This window comes from Dryobates pubescens, chromosome 20 (genome assembly GCF_014839835.1).
Source record: "Dryobates pubescens isolate bDryPub1 chromosome 20, bDryPub1.pri, whole genome shotgun sequence".
In the NCBI taxonomy this organism is placed as follows: domain Eukaryota; kingdom Metazoa; phylum Chordata; class Aves; order Piciformes; family Picidae; genus Dryobates; species Dryobates pubescens.
The window spans coordinates 14,762,499-14,786,360 of NC_071631.1; the positions used below are offsets into that span (position 1 = coordinate 14,762,499).

Sequence of the window (23,862 nt, forward strand, 5' to 3'; positions counted from 1 at the left end):
TTTTGAACTGCAGTCTGCCACATAATCACTACCAAGCCCATGCTGTCTGTGGCATCTTACAAGAGGCTGCTACCAGTGGATGAGGAAGAAAAGCTCGTAACAAGAGTTCAGAATCCATGTTTGAAGACCTCATGAAGTTTCAAAGCTCACTGCTAACAGGAAGTTGAAAACAGGAACCTAACAAGTGTTTAAAAAAAAACACAAACAGCCATTTAAGAACAGGAATCTCCAGAGCTATTAATGACAAGTTACTAAACCATAGAATGCTTCAATTCTAGTGAGCAGAAGACCTAACAGAGAGGTAGAACATCCCACAACCTACTATTCCACACGTCCTTCTCCATTTTCTGTAACAGGCTGTCAGTGTTACAGGTGTACCTGATATAGAACAGCCACTGTGCTAGCTGAACTGTGATCCAGTTCCCTGCAGCATTCTTATTCCTGTATCTCATGGTCACCTTAGTAGACATGAAGGAGAAATTTCAGAATGAGCTGCAGGACCGCAGCAAGTAGCAGTCAACTCCACTCAGCAGCAAACAAGCTCAATAAAACCACGCAGAGAGGACAGGGTACCCAGGTTAAGTGCTGAAAGGTTTGTGCTATAAGCAAGAGCACAGGGAACAGTGTATTTCAGGAGGCTGATACCTGCTCAATTTCCCATTTGAATATGCTGCAGGCAGTTGTCCTCATTACACCACTTTTCAAGTGGCAGGAAGTTCAGCAGCTAGCTGAAATCCACAACACAGCAGTTCAGAAATCTGAACCTTTTGCCAAGTCCACATTCTAGCCCTTAATCATGGTTCCAGGTTCTACAATATCATCCTATTGTTCTCCCCAGAATTCAACCTTAGGCTCTTCCACTAAACCAGCTTGTGTTTTCTGAAGAGTAGACAGTGGTGTTTGCAAAGATGTTTTTTCTAATGCTATTATTCATGTTGGGTAGAGATTGCACATGGACAAAGTTTGGGCTGACAGAAAAGTAACCCTATGGAGCCCCACTTCCACTTTCAAAACTGGGTTTATTTAAAAGGCAGCAGCAGGTGATACTGCTACAATGTTGAACTTCTTCCTTTATGCAAATGTGTAGTCTCCTTTTAGAGACAGCAAGGACTGTTTATTGGAACATTAAGAAGAAATAAAACAACACTGATCTAGACCATAAAGTAACCAAAAGATTATCTGAAGAAGCTGAACTGGAGTAATCACAGTCATACAATTAAAGGTCTTCAAATGGTACAGTCTAAAACTTCCTCAGGGCATTACAGCTATCTAGCACTCCTCCTCCCTCACAGACAGCAAAAGATCCAGAAACAGGGCAGGTTTCATCAGCCAGCAAGTATGCTCTAGCTCATACAACCTGCTGTGGGCAAAGTAGGAGATGTGGTTACCATCCAGTCTGGCAAATATTTCTTCAGTATCAAATATCAAGGGAATAGTCTTGGACCTGGCAGACCATCATTATAATCAGCCACCACTGCAATTCAGCTGGAAAGGGAGCCAAATCTGACAATCACCTCCACGGGAGGCACACAAGGACTACATGGGAGAATGTGCACTGTAAGCAACTCTTATCCAGTCCTCAGTAAGCTTTACCCCTCCACAGGGTTTTCCCCATGACAAAGGCTTTCAGCCTTCTTCACCCTAGTGATTCCAGGACTTCAGGGGGGTTACAAACAGACCCTGTTCTGGCCCATGGGTGCAGTTTTAATATGGCAGGCCACAGCAGCTCTTAAATCATTCTGTTCCCAAGAAAGATGAGTGAAAGCTTCCCCTCTCTTGTCACCATGGGGACTACAGTCTGCTATAGCACTCCAGCTCCAGGACAATGGCCTCTAAAAGCCCCTAACAGTAGTAAAAATGCTATCATTCCAAGTACTGCATTTGCCTAGGATGTGTCCAAGCACCGACTCACGTGACATCCGACCACAGCGTGAAGTGACTTCTACACGTGACTGTGGTCATGACATGAAGAGCCACTGCACAAAAGAACAAGGATTCTTCTTGGCATGTCCCAGGCTGCAGCTGAACAAAGGACACCACCTTGCTTTTGCAAATGGAGTCGGTCTGCCTTCTTTGTAGATACCTCTGGTTGTTTCCCAGTAAAAGAAAGAAATACACCAAGAGTCCACCGTGCCTCCTGTCTTATGCGAACTAGGGAAGGTAAACAGGTGTCAGCATCCAGTCAAGAATTACGACTCTTCTTAGCAGGGCACCAAATAGTATCAGGATAGAGCAGACAATGGACAGATTTAAATCTGTGGATGGGAAAAAAAAATAAAGAAAAATTAGGTTGGAATTCTCCATATGAGGAACGTAGCAGCACTGAATGCAACACTAATAGAGTGGAGGGTGGCTCTACCTTGCCTTTGGCACAGTCACAGGTGCTGACCTGAGAAAATCACCTTGTGAGTGGGTTTGGTCATCTTACAGTTGATGAAGATGAACAAGGCAGGGAGAGCTTGTTTTGGAAGTGGATACTCACCGTGTTGGATCTTGCTGAAGGCCAAACACTCCTCCCACACTCACAACATTGTGCTTGTTTTCAGGGTCCCCATAACTTAGGGTTACCTATAAAAGCAAATAAACATGTAGAAATTTAACACTAATACAGAAAAGAAGTGGGAATAATGTGATTAATCAGCTATGAAGAAAGACTCAAAGGATCCTGTTTAATGAAGGGTGCCTTATATTTGAACTGGTTAGCTTTGCCATAAGCAGTATTGGCACTGAATGGAGGTTGTCAGATGGACTACTGCTCATCTAAAGGCAGTGTGGGAGAACAAGCAAAGGAGCTCAAGTTGCATTGCCCTGAAGGACAAGATGAGTTACAACTGTGATCTTTGTCAGGGCATTAAACCTGCTAATGTCTGTACCCTCACTAATTAACACATGTTCACCATCACCTGACATTGCCTGAAGCCTGCAAGAGTAGTGCCTCAGCACAGGGGGAAAACAGAAACATTTGGGCATTAAATGGTTTGCAAAGGACTGCCACATGACAAACCTGGCAACAAAATTTAGATCTCTGGAACTCCATTTCAGTGCTACTCTTCCACACAAGCACTGTATTAAGAAATCTTCAGATTCCAGGTACAAGAAGACTTACATTTTCTAATTGCAGATACTCTGGATTTTGGGTTAGCTGTTACAGTCTCAGAGAAACAGTTAAATTCACTAATATAAAGGAGATTACATCATGCTGGAATTTGGCCTCAAGTGTACATTTCTGCTGCCTGATACAATTGCCAGGAAAATAAACCCGAGCAGTGTGTAAGGGCAAAACCACACTCTTGTTTTTTTTCATGGTGCCAAACAGTAAGAGCCAGGCAGAGCCTCTGGTTAGCCTCACAGCTCCATCTATTGCCCATCAGTAAAACGGTAACCCAGCAGTTCAATAAAACCTAGTTGGTTTTTCTTGAGAAAGAGTAGGATTCTTGAGATTCAGACAAGTTACTCTTAAAAATGATCAATACTATGTCATAGTTATCGAGAAGGTACTTGCCAAGACTACGACACATCTTTTTGAACAGCATGAAATCAGACTGAGGCTTTGTGAGACAAAGACAGAAGCCCTTTTTGCATGGCAGGCAAGCTAAGCATTGCCTCTTTCCACACTTGCTGTTACTGTGACTCTTAAGTTAAGATTTTAGGAGGAGATGGAGAATACCATGCTTAGGCTTGATGCAGCAGAAGGTGTCCCCAAAGGAGGGGACAAATACGTGACCTAACTGGCTAGGGCAAAAGTACGCTAAAAGGCCAAATGAAGGAACTGGGCAAGACACAACTCTGAGCGAGTCTGCAGACACCCTTCTTTGCTGAGGAGTGCTAAAGCTATGGAGAGTCTTCATTCTGACCAGACTGAGGTGTGATTACAAGAAAAGATGAGGCTCAGCCCTACCTGCTGCAGCACAGACTCGCCTTGTAGTCTCTGCAGGTTTTCCAGATGGGAATGGAACAAGGGGCTGTGCAGGAGCTTTACCTCCAGCAGCCCTTCAATGATGTAGCCAATCGTGCAGTCGTCAGGGAGACGCACTCTTTCTGCAGTGCTGATGAAATTACCCAGGCTGTGGGACAGGGCATAGGAGACAAGTTGAAACATGCTTTAAAGCCTACCAAACACAATGATGGAGCTCAGCTAGGAACAGGGTTTACCTGGCCCAGGGACTCATCTTCAGGGCAAGACCTCTGCTGATGCAGAATCCTGCTCCACCTGTGGCAAACCAGAATTTCACAGTTGTCTTCTGAAGAGAAACAAGAAAACACATGGTAGTTACTGATTTTGTTTTTTTTTTCCTTCCATTTGACTGGGCAGGGAAAGCAACCTGAGGTTCTACTGGACATCACATAATGCATGAGTCAGAACAAGACTACAGATTAATTCCTGTTTCTTTAGGCTGCTGAAAGCCCAGCTAGCCACTCTCTCAAATTAAATGCTCCCTGGCACCAACAGCAGGTGAACCATTGAGGTACCAGAACTGAAGTAGGATACTCAAAATGGGAAACTATAGTTCCACTCCTACCCAATTTCATCTGTCCCCTGGCCACTCTAGCCAAGGGTCAGAGCCAGCTCAGTTTCCTGGAGGAACTAGAAGGTGGTCCATAAGTCCCTTGGCTCCATGTCCAAGGAGACACTTCGGCTGCACAGTCTTCCCTGACAGGTTGCTTTGTAACTGACTTTCTGGCCAGTGGATTGATTTATCTTTAGGCCTGTCAATATAGCTAACTTAGTGTGGACTTGTCCTTAGCACATGTATCTTGTGACCGAGGTATGTTTGTTTCCACTTCTTGGAAACCTGGTAAGCACTCACTACTGGAAATGCCTTATATACCCAGAGAGCCTTTGTCACCCATCTGAGACTGGTAGCCTTTGGAGGTTGGTTCAAGATGATGACAATGTGATACTGCTCTCAAAACAACAAAAAACCCCTAAACAACCCAAAACCCTAAACCAAGGAACACTACCCCAAAAAACACTACAGGAAGAGTTCAGATGGGGAGGCCTTCATCCCAACATGAGGGAGATCAACATACATAAGCAAAAAAACCCAGACATCCACCCAGGAGACTCTCCTCTACATATGCATGCAAGGTCATATTGGAGGTTCATTTAACCCAGCACCCCATCTCTGAAAACAACCAGGGCCATATTCATTGCCTGAAGATTAAATTACTGGGTTTTTTTTATGGCAGTATCCTCTGAACTCTCAAGGTTTTCAAAGCTTACAAGGTATCTCTCAGACTAACTGCAGAATGTTCTTACTGATCCATCACTTTGGACATGGTCAGCTGCTTCAATGGGATGGTCCAGGCTTGGTCGCCCCACATAGACATCCTGGCTGTGAGAGAAGGCAGATAAGAGGCGCAGGAGTGTCCGAGGGTTCACGTAGTTGTCATCATCCACATGGCAAAACCATCTTCAAACAAAAAGTAAGAGTTACTGCAGAGGAGTGACAAAGGAATGAGTCAGAGGTTTAGAGATGAGACTAAGGTCTTTCAGGCTTGGAGCTTGTTTCCCATTGCCTTGAATTACAAACCTTGGAAGCTGAAAAGCACCACAGATCCTCATTTTGTGGAGAGGCTGAAATTAGTAACCCCCCCTCAGATTATCATCCTTTCCACCTTTCACATGATGCTTGTTTATAAACACTGCTTCATGCTGTACTCCCTTCCCTATGCTCACCACATTTTAGCTAATACTGCATTCTTTACTGGAGGCAGAGGAGGTTACTCAAGTTTCCTGTGAACACAGAACTAGAAGAAACAAAGTCAATCAGAACAATGTGTTTCACCTACTTTTGCCCAGATTCCAGGAATTTATCATATTCCACAGACATCTTGCAGCAGAGAGCTTGCCGGGTATGGACAGCAGAACAGTTGGTGTTGATCATATGATCCCCTGGAAAAATAAAGCTCAGCCCTTTCAGGTTTGAGAAGCATGTGCAGTCCAAAACCGACTACAAAAGAAGTGCACATTTGGCACTAATACTGCACATCTGAAGTGCATATGGTGCACACACAGAGAGTACAGCAAGGCTCATGGGTTATGCATACGGCATGCAAGCTGTAGAGCACATAACAGGGTGTGGGTCCAGGGGTATAAATAGTGCCACGAGACTGCGTGCAAAGGAAATGCCTAATATAACTTTGGACCAGACAGACTTAAGCTTACTAACAGGAAGGAAGTGGGTGCAAGGCTGAACCCTGCATTCAAGAAGTTTCAAGCATCTTGTTCAGGTGGTACATTAAGTAGGAGCAGCATATTCTCCTGTGAAGAAGTTTTCTCCATTTTCTGCATTTGAACTTGATGGTTGTACAGCATGAAATGAGGGCTTCCAGGGAAAGCCTAACAGAAACAAAACTCAGCCCAACAGCCTGCGTGCACTTCCGCTACACATCTTACCTGCTTTCAGGCGCAGCTCCCGGTCCTCCCAGTCTGTGAATATAAAGGTCTGTGGGAGACAGAAAAAGTGTGTCCACATTTGAGAATGTCAGCAACTAATTGCAGCTTTGCTCAGTTGTAGTCACAATTCCTAACGTTTTGTCTTGCAAGATTATTTCAAAGGAGCTATTGTGAGTGGGCAGTGGTGGTGGAGAGAACCCCAGCAACTCCACTCGTGCCTTATCTGCTAAGTTTTAGCACTGCAAACCAGAAGAGTCTAATTTCAGTAAAGCAGCCAAGATTTTACTCTCCTCATCTCAGGGTGTAGACAATTTCCAATTAGGAATGACTGACTTCTTTTTTTCGGTAGCACCTCCCTCTGCAACTTCACCTCCTTTCCCTGGCTAGGAATCATCCCACAGGTGTTAAGCAAGCTGAAAGGAAAGAATTAGTCAGGGTGGAAAGTGCCTGGCAGTAACACTGTCTTGTCCCAACTGCTGGAAAACATTGCATTAATAAGCTTGGATGGACTGAAATTCCCAAACAAGGGAACAAAATCTATATTGTTCTACGTAAAGACCCAAATCACTGAACTACTTAGCTTAGATGCATCAGCACTAGGGAACTTTTGCTACCCTGTAGTATTTTCCACTGTCATGCAAAAGTCAGCTAACTTTTCTGCTTGGACTATCAATCCCAGACTGCAAGCAAACTTGCTGCATCAGTAACAAACTCTTTCAGAGGTAGGTTCGGATAAGTGTTTGGGTAACACGACCCTTCTCAGTCTTACAAAGAAAGACGTTTTCAACACGCGCAAGGAAAGACTCGGCAAGAAAGCACAGCAGCTGCCCAGGAAAGCAGAGGGACGAGGTTCCTAGCTGCCCAGCCCGCTGGCAAAGCCTCACCTGTCCCCTCGCCTGGGAGATCCAGGTTTGGAGAAGCAAGTCCAGCCGGCTCTTGTGGTACTTCCTTGTGGTCTTCACCGCAATGAAGATGTCCTTCAGCTCCAGACTCTCCCTGGCCGAGCCCCCGGCTGGCCTAAGGCGGCTCTTCAGCACAGGCTGCGGGCTGGCAGTAAGGCCTCCGCCCCGGCCGCCCACCACGGCCCCCAGCCCGCCGCTCGGCTCCCCGCGAGAGCCCGCCCGTGTGCCGTGCACGCCGCTTCCTCCGGGGCCCGCCCGCTGCAGCGGTGGGCCACTAGGCCCAGCGGCGGGCGGCGGGCGACGACGGGGCGCGGCGGGGGGCTGCCCCCGCGGCAGCAAGAGGAGCAGGAGGGCGGCAGCGCTGACGGACAGTAGGAAGCAGGCCTTGCGGAGCCCCAGGCAGGACCCGCTCATGCTGCAGCCCCACGGGCCCCCACCGCGCTGCGCGGCCGCCTCATGGCCCCGCGGGCGGGCGGTGGCTCCGGACGGGCCGGCGCCGGGAGCCCGGCCAGTCCCGGCCAGGCAGCCACTGCGCTGCGGGAGGTGGCGGCAGCGCCAGTGGCTGGCGGAGGGGAGCACCCGGGCACCCCAGGCTGCGCTGACCCGTGGGGAAGGTCTCCCCAGGCAGCGTGGTCCAATAAACACGGCCGGGCCTCACGGGGGACCAGAGCCCCAGACAGTCCAGCTCCGCCCGTGCCGCCGCCCGGTGCCCGGCGGGAGAGGCGCGCCGGGCCGCGGCCCCTTTAAGGGCTTCACCTGTCGGATGCGGTCTGGCGGCGCCGCACGACCCGGAAGTGGAAGCGGGGCCGGCAGGGGGGCGGGAGGTCGACCGGAAGTGGCGGCCGCGAGGGAAGGATGCCGCTGCCCGTCCAGGTCTTTAACTTGCAGGTACAGGGCAACCCTCCCCCGCCACCCCCGGCAGCGCTCTCCCGACGGGGCCGCCGCGGACTGTGCTCGGCGTCCTTCCTGCGCGGTGTCCGGCAGTGCGGCTCAGCCTGGCCCTGCCGCGGCCTCCGGGTGGCGCGGTGCGGCCTTCCTCAGGCTCCGCGGCTGCTGGTGGGAAGGGGAGCCGCTCTCGGTCAAAGTGGACCCTCGTTCGCCCTTCCACCACCTATGTCGGTATCGTTTCCGCCGCCTTTGGCGAGGAGCAGCGCCTAGCCAAGCGTCCGCTCGCACCCGCGGTGTCCCTTGCTGCTGCTGCGGCCCTTTTGCTTGATTTTCGCGTTGTATGTTCGTAGGTAGGGCTTGGGTAGCAGGGGAGTGGATAATGAGGTGGTGGATGAAGAACTGAGAGTCTGCAGTACGGGAGAAAGCTGTAGGAGTCTAGCGGGTGTTGGGGTGTTACATTCAGTAGCCACACAAATTGCGAGTTAATTGTCTTTCTTCCCTTTAAAACAAGTTCTGTGTTAGGGCTCGGAGGGTTGGAGAGTCGGGACAGGATGAAAGGTAGTTCAGTATCCAGTACAGTTTCTTCATCAATGATAGATCTGACAGGTCACACTTCCTCTCGAGTACAGCTGGAAGTGCAGGAGAATTCAGCTAGAGTGCCAGTTCATCAGCTTGTATGAGGCCTTGTGAGGTGTCTTCCAACAGGGTGCTCAAAAAATCTTGGGGAATGAGCATTGTTTTATTTGGTTTGTGAGTAATTTTTCAGTAATCCTTACATATTCTTTCCAAAATAAAGAGTTAGCTTGAAAATGTCAGAGTTTGCATGTTCTAGTGGGATTTCCAGCCTACTGTTGGGTTTTTCTTCATTTGTGTGTTAGGAGACAAATACAGAAACAGCCAACCAGCATAGCAGGACACAAATCATTCTGTTCCACTCTGCAGTTCCATTCTGCAGTTGCTGTTAATTTCTGTCATGCTGATTTCTGAGGAATCCATATGAGGTTTTCACTATGGTAGGCAAACACAGCCTGAACCCCCCCAGTCCTGACAGTATTTATGATGTAAGAAAAGAGATAAAGTAGATTAAAATGGAAAAAAATAATAGTCTTGATATGTGGTGACTGAAGTGTTTGTATAGATAGTTTTGCTGAGTGGTGATCTGGACAATCAGACTCTTGTTTGCATTCTCCTCCTTTTTCCTTCATGCAGAGAGTAACAAACTAGGAAACAAACTTTTACATGCTTTACTTGCTTTTACTTGACCTTTTGGCAGATTTCAGATAAGTGTTGAGATGTGTGTGTTTGGTATATCCCAAGCTGGGAAAGAAGAAACAGGCAGTGGGAGAATACCAGATGCATCAATTCTTAAAGTTAAGAAATCTGGATCTGCCCTATTCTTCCTCACAGAAAACAAACAGAAATTGCCAACCCAATTCAAGAAACCCTCTCTCTGTCTTTAATTTCTTAACAGACATCAAAATCACCACGAATAGGGCAATAATTTGGTGTTGGTGAGGACAAGGTATTTGGCTTTTTTGTTCTTCCCAAGGTCCACTAATGCAGTTTGCCCCAAGTTGGGTGTTGCTTATGCTAATATCTGCACATCAGTCATCCCTAGGGGGAATGTTCAGCACACATTTTACTAGAAGGAGGAGGAGAATTCCACCACAGCATACTTGTTTTGTTTGTGGGGCTGCATAGTAAACTGGCTCTTAAATGGGAATATGCTGGGGTATTGTGTTGATGGTATTTACTGAGATCACTCTGCTGGTGTAATTCCTCTTGTGATTCAGAGCAGTGCAAGGTAATACTGGGAGAATAAAATTCTGTTGTTCTTGCAAAAGAAAACCTACCTGAACAGTTGAACTTGGGTAACTCCAAGTGGGATAGTTCAACTGATGGCAGATTTTTGCAGTGCAGGTAATTTTTTCCTCAGTGTTTAGTTAGAAACTGGAATTCCCATCCTGCAGTCTGGTTTTGATACTTTAAACTGCTTTTCAAAAGTTTAACAGTTGTTATCTTTCTGTATTTCCACTCCAAAATAGTAACTGTTAAGCATTTAAAGCAGCTTCCAAAGGTTCTAGTGAGTTTTTGGGATACTTTTTTGACTCGGAGCTGCATGAGTGTTAATGGCTGCTCTTGCTTGGGGAAGAGAAATATTGTCATTTGGAATTTAGCATACATGCCTGAGGTACTTTGAAGAATCAGATTCCTTGACCCCCTCACTTTCTTGCTTGATAATCTGCCAGACAAAAATCAGAGCAGAATGCTCTGTCCAAGTGCTGAGCCTTTGTGCTGCTTATTTTAGACCAGGCGTCCTGCTGAGTGGTAGTGTTGCTAGAGACAGATCCTAAACACATCTAAAGACTGAGAGGTGCCTTTTTTTGGTTGGGTTGGTTGTTGGTTTTTTTTTAATGAAAATAATTTAGTGCCTATTTAAGCAACTCCTTAATGGACTGAACCACATAGTTGTTTTGTGCTCAAATCTAATAAGCTGCCTTTGACCTCATTTTGCTGTTCCAGGGTGCAGTTGAGCCCATGCAGATTGACGTAGATCCACAAGAAGATCAGCAAAATGCACCTGATATCAACTATGTGGTGGAGAACCCCACTCTGGTATGTACTGGCTGAAGGATAGTGGGTTACCTTTCTTCCTTCCAGGGCCTGGAAAAGCTTCCTCCCTCTGTTAAGTGTTCAGAATTTAAACCTCAGATCCTTCCTCCAGAGTAAGAGTTCCTATTTGATCTCAAGGGAGATGCTTTAAAGAATTAGTATGAGCAAATTGTCATGTGGAAACTATTTTTCAAGGGAAAACTACATCTGGAATGGTTGTCTGGGTTAGGAAACCTCAGCACAAAGGACAGAATCTTGACAACATTATTACCAAGTGCTGCATTGGCCTTAAGGGACAGCATCAGCCCTGGAAGAAGAAAGCTCACTTGTAATGGACTCTATGTCTGAGGAAAATGCTACTGCTTGAGGAAAGCAGAAATGTTCTGAGTCATCGAGGTCAAGACTGCAGGAGAATGAGTGCAGGTGACAGTGCAGCAGCCTGGTTTAGTTCTGCTTTCCTCACCTTCTACGACCTGGCTTTGTCTGCAGGACTTGGAGCAGTACGCGTCCAGCTACAGCGGGCTGATGCGGATCGAGCGGCTGCAGTTCATTGCTGATCACTGCCCACAGCTGCGGGTGGAAGCTCTCAAGATGGCACTGTCATTTGTCCAGAGAACTTTCAATGTTGATGTGTATGAAGAAATCCACAGGAAGTTGTCTGAGGCCACCAGGTAACTAAGAGAGCAGGGGAAAGTTGGGAGCTTTTTAGACTGAGTTAAGACCAATCAGTGTGCAGCAGTGGGGGACTTGGCACCTAGCACTGTCATTTTGTTATGCAGATTGTGTAGAATCTGATGGCAGTGAAATGTGTGTGTATGTATGTGTTCAGATCTAAGGTCTCACACTTTTACAAAAGACTAAACATAGAAGACACTCTCTTAGTCTGCTCATTCTGAAGTCTTGGTGTTTTTCGAAGAAGGAGAGTTTAGCCCTTGCAACTGCTTCAAACCTTAATGTTGTCTTTCCTGAGGTAGATTATGGAGGTGAAGCCTCTTCTAGATGCTTTGTGTTCATAAATTTGAAGCTTTATCTAACTGCTTGCCTTGTTCTGGTGGATTTTTGTTGGTTTGTTTTGGTTTGGTTTAGTTGGGTTTTGTTATTGGTTTGGGTTCTTTTGTTTGTTTATTTGGTTTTTTTCCCTCCCTGACACCATGTTTGCTGTTAAGGACAGCATTTGATACCTCACTTTGCTGTCTACACTTCCTGGATTTGCACTGTTTTTGTTGCCATGCAGATTTGTTGGTTTGCTCTGGGAGTCTTTACCATGACAGTATGTTCAAAAAAGCCCAAACCCCAAAGAAAGAAGCAAAAAACCCCCAGAACTCAAAATGTGGTGGGTTGGGTTTGGGTTTTTTTTGGTTTGTTTGTTTACAGCATAAGAAAGTGAGTTCAGTGCAAGTAGATGTGTTGATCTGAACTGGATGGGAGCAGTAGCTGGGAAGGATCTGTACAGTGCAGCTTTGCTAGCAAACCGTTGCTGGGGAGAGGAGAGCTTGTAAACACATCCACCCTGTGTCCTGTCTGGAGATGTTTGATTAGATTCAGTGACTCTTCGCAGCCATTAAATACTCTCATATAACATAATCCACTGCAGCACTGTTACTGACTTGCTCTCAATTGATTTATAGAGCAGCTTAGTTCTTTACAATTATCAAGAACTTGCTTGTTAACAAAATACCTGCAAAAGATAATTTTGAGAAGAGCTTGTAAACCTCTCTGGTGCTTCTGTTATGTTCTGTGTGGAAAGCTCAGCAGTCTTTTTTTCCCCCCACCATCCTTGTTCTCTCTTTGGTTTCTTTTGTGGCTGCGGTGCTCTTTGTTAGGGTAACAGTGCCAGGTACCTGGCACAACTCTGTTGTGAAAAGCTTGCAGCATTATAGCCCCATTCAAACTCTCTTTCTTTCAGAGAACTGCAGAACACACCTGATGCTGTCCCTGATAGTGGAATTGAACCCCCTCCACTTGACACAGCGTGGGTGGAAGCTACACGCAAAAAAGCTCTTCTTAAGCTGGAGAAACTTGACACAGACCTGAAAAATTACAAAGGGAACTCCATCAAGGAGAGTATCAGGTGAGATGCAGAAGGCTCTGCTGGAGCAAGGAAGAGCATTTTGCTCCTCCAGGCACCCAAACGCAGGTCAGGGTGTTGAGTGGCTTGTTTGGAGCAAACTGACTGTGTCCCTTTCTGTGCACACAGTTCATTGGTATTTTAATTCCTGTGCTCCAGGAGAGGCCATGATGACCTGGGTGATCATTACCTTGACTGTGGGGACCTCAGCAATGCTCTCAAGTGTTACTCGCGAGCCCGTGATTACTGCACCAGTGCTAAACATGTTATCAACATGTGTCTGAATGTCATCAAGGTAGGCAGATTGGCAGGAAATGGCACTTGGTGTCTCTCTGATACCTGCTGTAAAGTTCATCTGTACTTTGGTTACACTTCTTGTGTCTGCAGTGATGCTGCTTATCTAAGTAGCACCACTTATCAATGCCTGTTCTGCACTGTTTCTTTATAGGTCAGTGTCTACCTCCAGAACTGGTCTCATGTTCTGAGCTATGTAAGCAAGGCTGAGTCTACACCAGAAATTGCAGAAGTAAGGTCCTGCTTTTTAACTTACACCAGTTTTCTCTTTGTTTTCTGTCTCCAAAACCTGTATAACAGTTTCTTCCTTTCCACCTTTGTGACTTGCTCCCTATAAGGGGAGGGGATTGGACTAGATGACCTTCAGAGATCCCATCCAACCCAGACCATTCTATGATTCTGTAAGACTCCCTTTGTCTTACAGTCTGCTCTTCCTCTCATCTGCCTCCCTGGCTGCTGTACTATTCCTTTTGAGATACATTGTTGCTTTTCTCCCATGATACATGTATAGGAAATTCTATTTGTGGTAGACCCAGAGACTTCCCATCCTCCTTTCTTGCCATCTTTCCCAAGACAAACAGGTGAAGTTATCTTGCTGATGAGATTTGCAAGTTAATTATTAGGATGAAATGTCCCAAGGACAGTTGTGATCAAAACGGTTTTCCTACTGATTGCTCACTACTGCTTTTTTTCCCCATCTTCTAGCAAAGAGGAGAAAGAGACAGCCAGACACAAGCAATTCTCACCAAACTGAAATGTGCAGCAGGTGAGTGACTCCTTCAGCCTTCCCTGTTGTCTGCCCATCTTTCTGGTAGTTCTCCAGAGGGCTCTTTGGAAACACTCTGTGCTTGGTTTATTTTTTGACAGGTCTGACAGACTTTGTATTTTCTCACCAGAAATGCAAAATGTACTAAAGCTGATGAGCTGGGATTGCAGGCTTGGTTTTGCTGATTCTTTCTTCTCTCTGAGTTTCTTCAGAGAGGATGCCAGTGGGAGACACCGCAGTTCAAAGGATGCTAGATACTGAGATTCTCATTTCACTTCAGTGCTGCAGACACTAGCAGCTGTGTGGCAGCCTGTCCTGCTCCCCAAGTGTTGCAATTTCTCTTCATTTCTCTGCTGTCATAAACAAAGGATTTGCTTTTTCTGGTTCCTAGGCTTGGCAGAACTGGCTGCTCGGAAGTACAAACAGGCAGCAAAGTGCTTCTTGTTGGCATCATTTGATCACTGTGATTTCCCTGAGGTGAGGACCAAGAGGGAGCTGTGTAGATGTGGGTCTTGGAGGGGATGTTCTCTGCATTAGGATGTAAAATTCAGATACTGTAGTTATTCTCACAGCACCCCTGTACAGCTGGGTAGTGCTGTGAACTGTGGGTTTGGGTTTTTTGTTGGCTTGGGTTTTTTTTTTTCCCAAGTCTCTGGTTTTGGGTTCTCAGAATGATCTACTCTAGATCACAAAGAATTACCTGTGAGATATGCTTATCTGTGTAGCTCAATCAAAACACTGTCTGCTAAACTGGTTTCTGTTCTCTTAGCAATGGACAGTCTGGGTAAATGCCTGAGAGCATGCTGAGTGCTTTTGGCAAGGACTAACCTTGTCACTGTGTGAAGAAAAGGCCTGGGATGGAACACTGAATTCCAGCTGCTGCCATTTTAGTCATCAGTGACAGGTGTCTCTCTTTCTCTAGCTGTTATCTCCTAGCAATGTGGCTGTGTATGGTGGTCTCTGTGCCCTTGCTACCTTTGACCGTCAGGAACTACAACGAAATGTTATCTCCAGCAGGTAAGTGATGCCTTGAGAGGAGTTTGTATGTATTGGACATCTTTTGGTACCTGGGACTTTGACTGAGGGTGGATTTCTGGCAGGAACAATAGATATTACAGGAGAGAAAGAATCACTGAGCCTCAGTTTGACTTCAGCGTTAAGTGCCATTTCACTATCTGAAACACAGCTGAGACTTTCCTAGTCTAATGGAAGTTTCCAACCTAGGTCAAATCCAGTATCTGCACACCCCAATTTTCCATCTCCATCAGCAATCCAGATCAGATACTAAATCAGAGGGACAGACCCCTACAGGAGGCAGCCCTAAGATGATTTGCCTTCATGTTACCACTCATTCTGCCATATGTTAATTGTATTAATACAATTTAATGATTGTTAATACAACTTGAAGTGTACAAGGCTAAGAGAATTGCAGTCTTTGGAAGGAAATGGGCATTTGTGTGTTATAGATTGAACTACAATGATAGGGAATTCCTGGCAGCTAAGTGTTTGGATTGAGGTGGAAAAAGGGTTGTTAGCCCTGATATTTTTATTGGCTGATTTAGAGGGTGAGATCCCAAGGTTTGGAAATCTGTGTTGGAGAATTGGGAGAGCGCTGAGATAATGTACATCCCAAAGATGTCCCACACTTGAGATAGGTTATTTTCCTGAGACAGCTGCATGTTGAACCTACCTATGCCATGCTGTACTTGGTGAAGGCTTTACTGTGACAGGGAGCAAAGCTGGCCAGCACAGACTACAGTGCGTGTGCATATGTGGCCTGTGTTCTCTGGTGGTGTGTCCTGACTTTTGACCTATTGCCACTCGTTGTTTGGTTTGTGTGGACAACCACTTCTGCTTCTTGGTTTGTCAGAAGTCTGTTGCCTTCCTTCACCACAGCTCTGATGCTGTGCTGCAGCTTTCTCTATTCCAGGCTCCCAGTCCTGCTGAGAATGGTCTGTTAGAGAGTAAATTCTTGGAATCTTCAAATGATAGTGAGAGTTTGTAACCTTGCAACTTGGAGTGCTGGGGTTGTGGGGTGTTCCAGTGTCTGACCATTACCATCTTTATCTGTAGCTCCTTCAAGTTATTTTTGGAGCTGGAGCCACAGGTTCGTGATATCATCTTCAAGTTTTATGAATCTAAATACGCTTCGTGCCTGAAGATGCTGGATGAGATGAAGGTGAGTTGCAGGGAGCAGTGCAGAACAGACCCTAAAAAAACTCCCTTCACTTTTTTTTCTGTGAGAAGCAGTGACTCTGAAAAGTAGTTACTAGAGTGTCCAGGTCTTCTGTGTCTTCTCTGTCCTGGGGTGGTGAATGGAAGCTGGGAATGGTTTATCAGTAGAGAGTGATGAGAAACGATACGTTTGTAACATGTATTGCTAGTTCTGTGCCTCCTTGGTTTATGGCGGTGTCTTGCTGTTGTGCAATGGCCTTAAGGTTTAAGAGCATGCACATACATGGTTCAGAATGTAGGAAGAGTTTATTTCTCAAGGCTGCTTCTCAGCTCCTGATTTATTTCATTTTGGCACAGGACAACCTGCTGCTGGATATGTACCTGGCGCCTCACGTCAGGACGCTTTATACCCAGATTCGAAATCGTGCCCTGATCCAGGTAATTATGCCCATAGTCCTGAGAGGTGGATGAACAGCCAGAGGCCACCTCTCTGGAACTGCTTTCCCCATGGTATTTCAGAGGGTGGGGAGTACACTTGGCAACTGAATATTTTCTTCTTCCTAGTACTTCAGCCCCTATGTGTCAGCAGATATGCGCAAGATGGCCACTGCCTTCAATACCACAGTGGCTGCTCTGGAAGATGAACTTACTCAGCTGATCCTGGAGGGGCTGATCAATGCCAGGATAGACTCTCACAGTAAGGTGAGTGCATCGGAGCCACACGTGGCAGACTGAAAGGCTGCACTAAGATTCGAAACGCTCCATTCCTGGGAGACTTTGAAGCTGCACTCATCTGTTGTGACTGTTGTTTTCAGTGGGGCTCACCTGGGAGTAAACTCAGACTCCATGAGCCCCCTTAGCTCTGTTCCCTGGTGCACAACCCAGCCCTGGATGTGTTTAAAGGTGGTTTGGATGCGGTGCTTGGGGATACAGCTTAGGGGTGAACCTCATAGAGCAGGGTTCTCGGTTGGTCTTTTCCAACCTGAATATTTCTGTGATCGAGTTCTGTGACCAAGGGCTTGCTGCTGTGGAGCCCTCTGGTAGCTCCTGTCTACAGTTCTGTGCACTGGTTGCAGATTCTCTATGCTCGAGATGTAGATCAGCGCAGCACAACCTTCGAGAAGTCTTTGCTGATGGGCAAAGAGTTCCAGCGCCGCGCCAAAGCCATGATCCTGCGGGCCGCTGTCCTGCGCAACCAGATACACGTCAAGGTATGGCTGCCCTGCAGGAGGGCTTGGAGGCAGGCTGAAAATGTCCCAGTTTTCATTTGCTTGTTTATTTACTTATTTTAAACTGAAACTGTGAAATTTGGGTGAGTGGAGGATTGTGGAGGGGAATGGATTTGTTGTGCTCATGACTGGACAGGATCTTTCCCTAGTGGAGACTGAAGACGTAAGGCACAAGCGTTTCTGGCCCAGTACGCTGACCTGCTTGTACCACACAGACTGTCCTTTGCAGTTCATTTACTTGGGTTAATTCCAGCTAGACTTCACTGTGCCTGATTCTTCAGACACTCATCTTTCCTTGAAACAGAAGATTGTTTGAAGTAATTTAACAGAGGAGGTAGAAAAATGAATGACTTGCTTTGGGGTATTCCTTCCAGGAGGCACTTCCAAAAGAATGTCCATGGGGAGGACATGCTGTCTGCCACAGAATGGGTTCAGTTCTGTAGTATTTTAATCCCTCTGATAGATAAATAACAGCTAGGACCCAGCTTCTAGGGCAAACAGCACCTGGTACATAGTAAACAGAAGAGTGATTTAGAACTTCTGGTTTGGCTTCTTTTGAGCTGTGTATAGAAGTTGTAGACAAAGCTTCATCAAAGCCTCTGTTATTTCTGAGTTGGGATTATGCTCTCCCCCTGCTGTTACCCTGCTGTGCTTCACTCTCGGGAAGCACTCTGCACGGTGTGTACATCACTAACTCAAATGTGTTCTGCTCTTGTTGCAGTCTCCTCCAAGAGAAGGTAGCCAAGGGGAGCTTACTCCAGCTAACAGCCAGTCCAGGATGAGCACCAACATGTGAAAAACTTCATGCACTACCGAAAGAAATGGTCCCTCCAGGACTGTACCCAGTGTCTCACCCACTAACTGCTGAGCTTCACAAACTGTCCCTGTCTCCCTCACTTCTTGTTTGGATTCAGAGGGTCAGGGCTGATGGTGGGTAATACAAATATTCCAATAACTTCAATTCTCCTTGAAAAGAAATTGTTTCTAAAAACAGCATCCCTGCAATGGGTCATCATTTCAGTTTTGGTAGAACATCCTCCTTCATTCTCCTCCTTCCACCACTCCATAAAGAGCTGGCAGGTTACTCATACAGATGCTGATTTGAGAGTTTTTCAGCTGCTATTAGTTTTTATTGTTTCAGAGCTGCAAAAAATAGTTAGTGTTAAGCTGAACGGACAGGCATGAGCAAAGATGGATTTCACTGGCCTGAAGGTGTTGCCTTGATTCTGAGCAATGCTGAGATTCTGTTGATTCCAGGTAAATTTAGGAGTGTGTTGTTCTCAGTTACAGAGCTAGAGTTCTGAGGGGAGAGGAGATTTCCTTGGAGAAACTCTTAATGATTTTTCACCTACACCAGAAAACATGGCCCTGCTTCCATGCATTCAGTCACAGGCCTTTGTTTCAGGGTGTTGTGTTTACCTGGATCCAGGTTCTTTCTCTCTGGTCTCTCTTTTCAAAGACCTGTTTCCTGATGTGTTTCCCACTTGTGCATGGCCTGGCTTTGGGGTCCAGTGTTACCACAGCAGTAAATCTCTACATCATGCAAATACTGCTGCTTGTCCAGTCTGACTGCCATAGTGTGTGATGGTTTGCAAACACGTGCAACAGTTGCTTCTGGCAGCATGGATAAAGGCCATGAACACCCCTGAGCTGGAAGAGCTGAAAGCAGCCAGTTCAGGTGCCTGCTCTCCAGGTGCATTTATTCTGCTTTTCCTTTTATAAAGGGATTAAAGGTGGCAGCCAAGGGGGGTGTGTGTTCTGTGTTAATGAAAGCAGGTGTGCACTGAAGTTTTTGAAGTCATCCATAAGGCAAGCTGGAAATTTGGATCCAGCCCTGACTGGTCTGGCAACTGACTGCAGATGTTCCTGTTAATGTGTTCCTGCCTTTTTTTTTTTTCTCTTTTGTTTGTTTGTTTCTTTTTTGGTTTCCTTTTTCTTTTGTGTTGTATCTGGTGCATTAAACAGGATTACAAACTGTCTGAGTAATTGGAGTTTTGTGTTAAGGTTGGGCTTTAGGTGTTTAGGTCTCGAGCCACTCATTGTTTGGGATTTGGTTTTGTTTTCTAAGATTGGTGGTGTTTTGTAGGCTGTTGTGCCTTGCTTTCTGATCTAGTTGGAGATGGAGCTTGGATGAACTGGGAGGAAAATGCAGTCTAAGGGAAGGTTCTAACAGCAGAATTCCTGGACTGCAGTTGTACAGCTGCTAAATTGCAGCAGAGGTCTCTGGCTTTTCTGTGCTTTTTATGACTTGGGTCATACTGAAGATGGAAGCAATCATTCCTCTGAGGTCCTTGGTTAAATGTTTTCCATTTGGCATGGAAATAGTCTCCTGGTTTTGAGGGGAGAAAGGAGAGAGATGGTTAATCAAGAGTCAGGCATCGCTGTTTGCCAGTTTAGTCAGACAGGCAGGTTGAGTTCTCAGGTAAATTGCTGCATGTCCTTGTAGAAGTGCTGGGAAGGTCACTTGAAAGCTTCTGCTCATGCTGAAGAAAAGCCATTCAGTGCTGTACTGCTACTTTCCTGTTCTTGCTTTCTTCCTAAAATGGGCCACTGCTGCCATTTCTGAGAAGCTCTTACACTCTGCTCCTGACAGGATGGTTTGGCAAGCCGATGAAGTCCCTGGTATCAGCTGGCTACCTCTGCTTGCACACAGCTTCCACTCTCTCATCTTTATTATATTACTTCTCTTCCTCCCTGAAAGCTTTCTGCTGGAGGAATCTTCAGTTGCAGATGGATGTTTTCAGAATGCTGACTTGAGAGTGTCTGTTCTTCCAGACACAGCGCTTGCCTGCTCTCAGAAGTGACTGCAAGCAGTTATCCTTTAGCAGTCGGCAGGGAGCCCACCAGGTGGCAACAGCAGTTTCCAGCTCTTCCCGTGGCCTGGGGCAGGGGTGAGAAGTTTCTTCTCTCCAGACAAAAATGCTCGCAACCTGTTTTGGAAAGCTAGAGCACTTCTCTTTCATTGTTCTGTCCTTCAGCACTGCTCAGGCAGTCTGTGCTTTTGTACTGAATGAGGCACTGTGACTCTTCTCCAGCCTGGGACAAAAGCTGCTGTTGCTTTAGGACTTTGTAGATGTGAGTCAGGGCTGCCCAGGCATATTTCTTCCAGACACTGTTCAACTCCTGCTTCAGTCCTAACTCCCTGCCAGTCCAGAAGTCGGGAAACACAGCATAGATGTATAACTTGCATTCAGAAGCTGTTTCCCCCTAGTGAAAACTCACACTTACCTAAGTGATTTCCCGAGTAATAAATGGGAAAACAGTGACTCAGAATGGATTTGCAGTGATTCCCTGTGACCACCAAGGTAACTGAGTGGATGAAGTTTTGTGAGATGTGTAGCATGTTGGTATGTCTAGGATATGTTCAGAGTAACTTAAGTGTATTTATTGAACTTTGTAGCACCTTTCTGTTTCTGAGGAAGAGGATGCTAGTGGTGGGCCATAACTGTAAATTCTGCAGTGTAAATTCTGCTTTCTTTACCTGACCTAGCTAGGAATAAAGGAAAATCAGCTGCAAAGGACATGGTACTTTTGCTGAAGGCAGTTCTAATTAGCACAGCTGATTTTAGTGCTAATGTAGAAGCTGGCACTAGGAGACTTGTGTTGGAGTAGTTGTGGGTGATTGGCAATTATCTGGGGAGAACTTGTCCAGTGTAATGCTCTGGGTTGCTAAGATTTATAGAGGGAAGTCTAGAAGATGATTTTACTGTTTGGACTGTGGCTGGGTGCAGCAGCATCTGTAAGCTGCTGTCATCTGAGAGAGTTCCCTGGATGAGGCAGAAAGTAGCAGAGTTCTGTCTTTGCCACATGTGTGATCAGCACACTGGTTTCTGGGACTCTGCCATAATGAGCTCAGAGTTGCTTCCTAACTTAGCTGTAATTTCAGCATTGTTCCATCCTCTGGACAGCTCCCAGAACTGCCACTGAAGGATGTCGTATCTCTGACTCGTGGAGTGCCATATCAGCTTTCAGAAAAACAAATGAGGTAACTTTAATAACAACAACAGCAGTGCTTCTGACAAGTACCCATCAGTGCATGGGCAGAAAACTGCTCAGGCATTGATTATTTTTATTAAGTTTTTTCCTCTTTTTTTATTAAGAGTAAAGTCTCAGCCAGCTTGGCTATTGGGGGTTCTCAAAGCCACCTCTTTCATTACTTTTTATATGCAGCAGAGGGCAAGGGGGGAGCAGTGTGCTCCACTGGGCAGTGCTCTTAATATTTTCCTGTGCCACCCTCTTGTGAGAGCATGAATCAGCATTTCATTTTTTCAGTAGTGTGAATGTGCTGGGGGGGTGAAAGGCACCAAACTGGCATGGAACTGGCTTCTGCTTGTCTCTGATGCTGGTAAGGAACAGGGGATGAATTACTCTGCTTTGCAAATGAGCTTTGTACTTCAGCTGATCTTATTTTGGCTTCTGTGTTCCTATGGATCTGTGAATTCCATTCAGTGCTCCACGGGATCTGATAGAACAACCTAGCTTTCGATTATCTCATAGGATAACTTGGCTGAAACAAGTTAATTGGATAGGGAACTGAAACTGTTTGACCTCTGAGAGAAATGTATGAGATTCAGTAGTTACAAGCTTGGTAAATTCATAATGCAAGTAAGAGAATTTCTTGATGGCAAAGAAACAGTTTGAGCTTAGGCTGTAATGAAGGGCAGCTGCATTAGCAAGAGAGGGTCTGATTCAAACAAGAATTCAGGTGGCAAGACCTGAAAATCTGTTTTGCATGGCAGATCAGGATAGGTGATCTTCTTGTCCTTGATCCCCCAGATATCACAGTTGCAGTTCTCTAATGCTTCTGCAGCTCTGACACCCTGTGTGCCTGGAGTTTATGTAACTCAGGTCTGGGTACGTAATGTTTGTGCCCTGTAAATACTTGCTGAGAGACAGGGCTTTGAGGCTTTGTTTGGATGGACTTGTGTTTAATTCTCTGCTGTCTCATAAGCTGTTTGCCAAACCAAAGCAGTTGGCTTTCTGTTTGTCAGGTGAACAACTGCAACCTTTTCCTGTGTGCCTCTGAAAATGGATTTAGATAGGAGAATCCAACTGCCCTCAAACCCAGAGGCAGAGGATCATTTGCACCATCACTCCACATGCAAAGCACTGCCTTTTCCTCCCTCTAATTCCATTAAATAGTCTGTATTTTCATGAGGGCCTGTGAAACAGTAACAAAATAGGACATTACTTTGCTGAGTTGGCAAGCTGCAACTTTTTGATTAGAGATAAAGAAGATAATTAGTATATTGCCTAGCCTTAAAGTAATCCCTAGTTAGTGTAGGTACAGGTGTGCCCAGCATGAATGGTAAATGGCTCAGCTTTATTTGTGTTGTAATAGTGCCTCTGAACTCACAAGCATTGTTTGTTAAGAAATTGATACACTGGTCATCTTTACCTTATTAATTGCAGGGCTGTCATCTTCTAGAGTCTCTGTTGAAAGCTCAGGTTGCAACCTCTTTTTTGTCATTAGCTTGGTGATCTGTAGTTCCATGCACAAAGGGAGGTCTGTGTTGCAGTGCCTAACTGAGCAGTGTTCCAGGCCTCTGTCAGGAGCTCTGCAGCCTCCTGCCTCATCATGGGACAGGAGCTAATGAGCCAAGCCTGCATCTGTCTGCACTGCCTGTTAAGAAATGCCTTGGAAGAGGGGGTGGGATGAATATGCCTTAAATATTAATTCTGTCTAGAAATGTGTTCCATGAGGAGTCTCAAGTGTTAAGCATTCCTGACTTGAGGAGCCTAGAGCCAGCTTGCTCCTTTCTTCACACTGGTGAGTGATTCTGTGATGAGACTCAGGAGAGATGGGTTCTAAAATCCCACTGTGTGCTTAGGAACATAACCTGAATCTCTCACATAGCCCCAGTCCACTGCTGTGGTGTAACGGGGGATGTTTCTTACACTGATGGCTTTTCTGACCTGATACATTGTCTCTGAGTGAGAGGAGAATGACTGAGCTTTGTGATGGGTTTGGGAAACTGGGTAAATGAGTCTGGGCAGGTAAGAGCTTGAAACTCCATGGTCAAGGACATTTAGGTATTTATTAGAAGAGGAGCTTCTGGAACTGACCAGGAAACTTGGAATACTTTAAAGAGTGTGTCTGCATGAGGGAAGAAGTGGACTCTTTCCACAGGAGGTGGGAGATGTGGTTTCAGGTTCCATCTTTAAACGAGACAGAGAAGCATTTTTAACCTTGGTTCTCCCACACTAATCACTGGGCTATTTGGCAAATGCCACACCCTGTCCCTCCCCCTCAGTTTCTGGGCTAGTTCCAATTCACAAGGTGAGCTAGAATAACATGTACCAGCTTAGTGTCTAAACTTGATTTGAATACAAGGGTAGTCAGAAATGATGAAAGCTGCAGAGTCTTGGTTAACAGGCTGATTAGAGATGCTATTCCCAGAGGATCTTGGAAATTATTTAGTTTGAATAGCAAGTAATTAAATGGGCAGACTGAGCAGGAGAGTTGGAACTACTTTTACTGTTGTAACTTACAGAAAGGCACAACTAAATGTGAGGCATTTAAGTCC

General features: G+C 45.8%; 2 protein-coding genes across 2 annotated transcripts; one reads left to right on the forward strand and one right to left on the reverse strand.

The window, feature by feature from the left end:
- Positions 1-211: 211 nt before the first annotated feature.
- Positions 212-7,954, reverse strand: RFNG (RFNG O-fucosylpeptide 3-beta-N-acetylglucosaminyltransferase). Its single transcript, XM_009898019.2, has 8 exons — positions 7,285-7,954; positions 6,401-6,449; positions 5,794-5,896; positions 5,261-5,414; positions 4,153-4,241; positions 3,899-4,064; positions 2,483-2,568; positions 212-2,255 (listed from the first exon to the last, which is right to left on the reverse strand). Exons 1-8 carry the CDS (start codon positions 7,714-7,716, stop codon positions 2,183-2,185), a joined length of 1,152 nt encoding a protein of 383 aa, XP_009896321.2. The 5' UTR covers positions 7,717-7,954; the 3' UTR covers positions 212-2,182.
- A 150-nt stretch (positions 7,955-8,104) lies between these two features.
- GPS1 (G protein pathway suppressor 1) lies at positions 8,105-19,224 on the forward strand. Its single transcript, XM_054170787.1, has 14 exons — positions 8,105-8,190; positions 10,714-10,806; positions 11,293-11,474; positions 12,710-12,874; positions 13,031-13,166; positions 13,320-13,397; positions 13,871-13,931; positions 14,323-14,408; positions 14,854-14,948; positions 16,005-16,110; positions 16,464-16,544; positions 16,671-16,808; positions 17,183-17,317; positions 18,057-19,224. Exons 1-14 carry the CDS (start codon positions 8,158-8,160, stop codon positions 18,129-18,131), a joined length of 1,464 nt encoding a protein of 487 aa, XP_054026762.1. The 5' UTR covers positions 8,105-8,157; the 3' UTR covers positions 18,132-19,224.
- Positions 19,225-23,862: the final 4,638 nt, after the last annotated feature.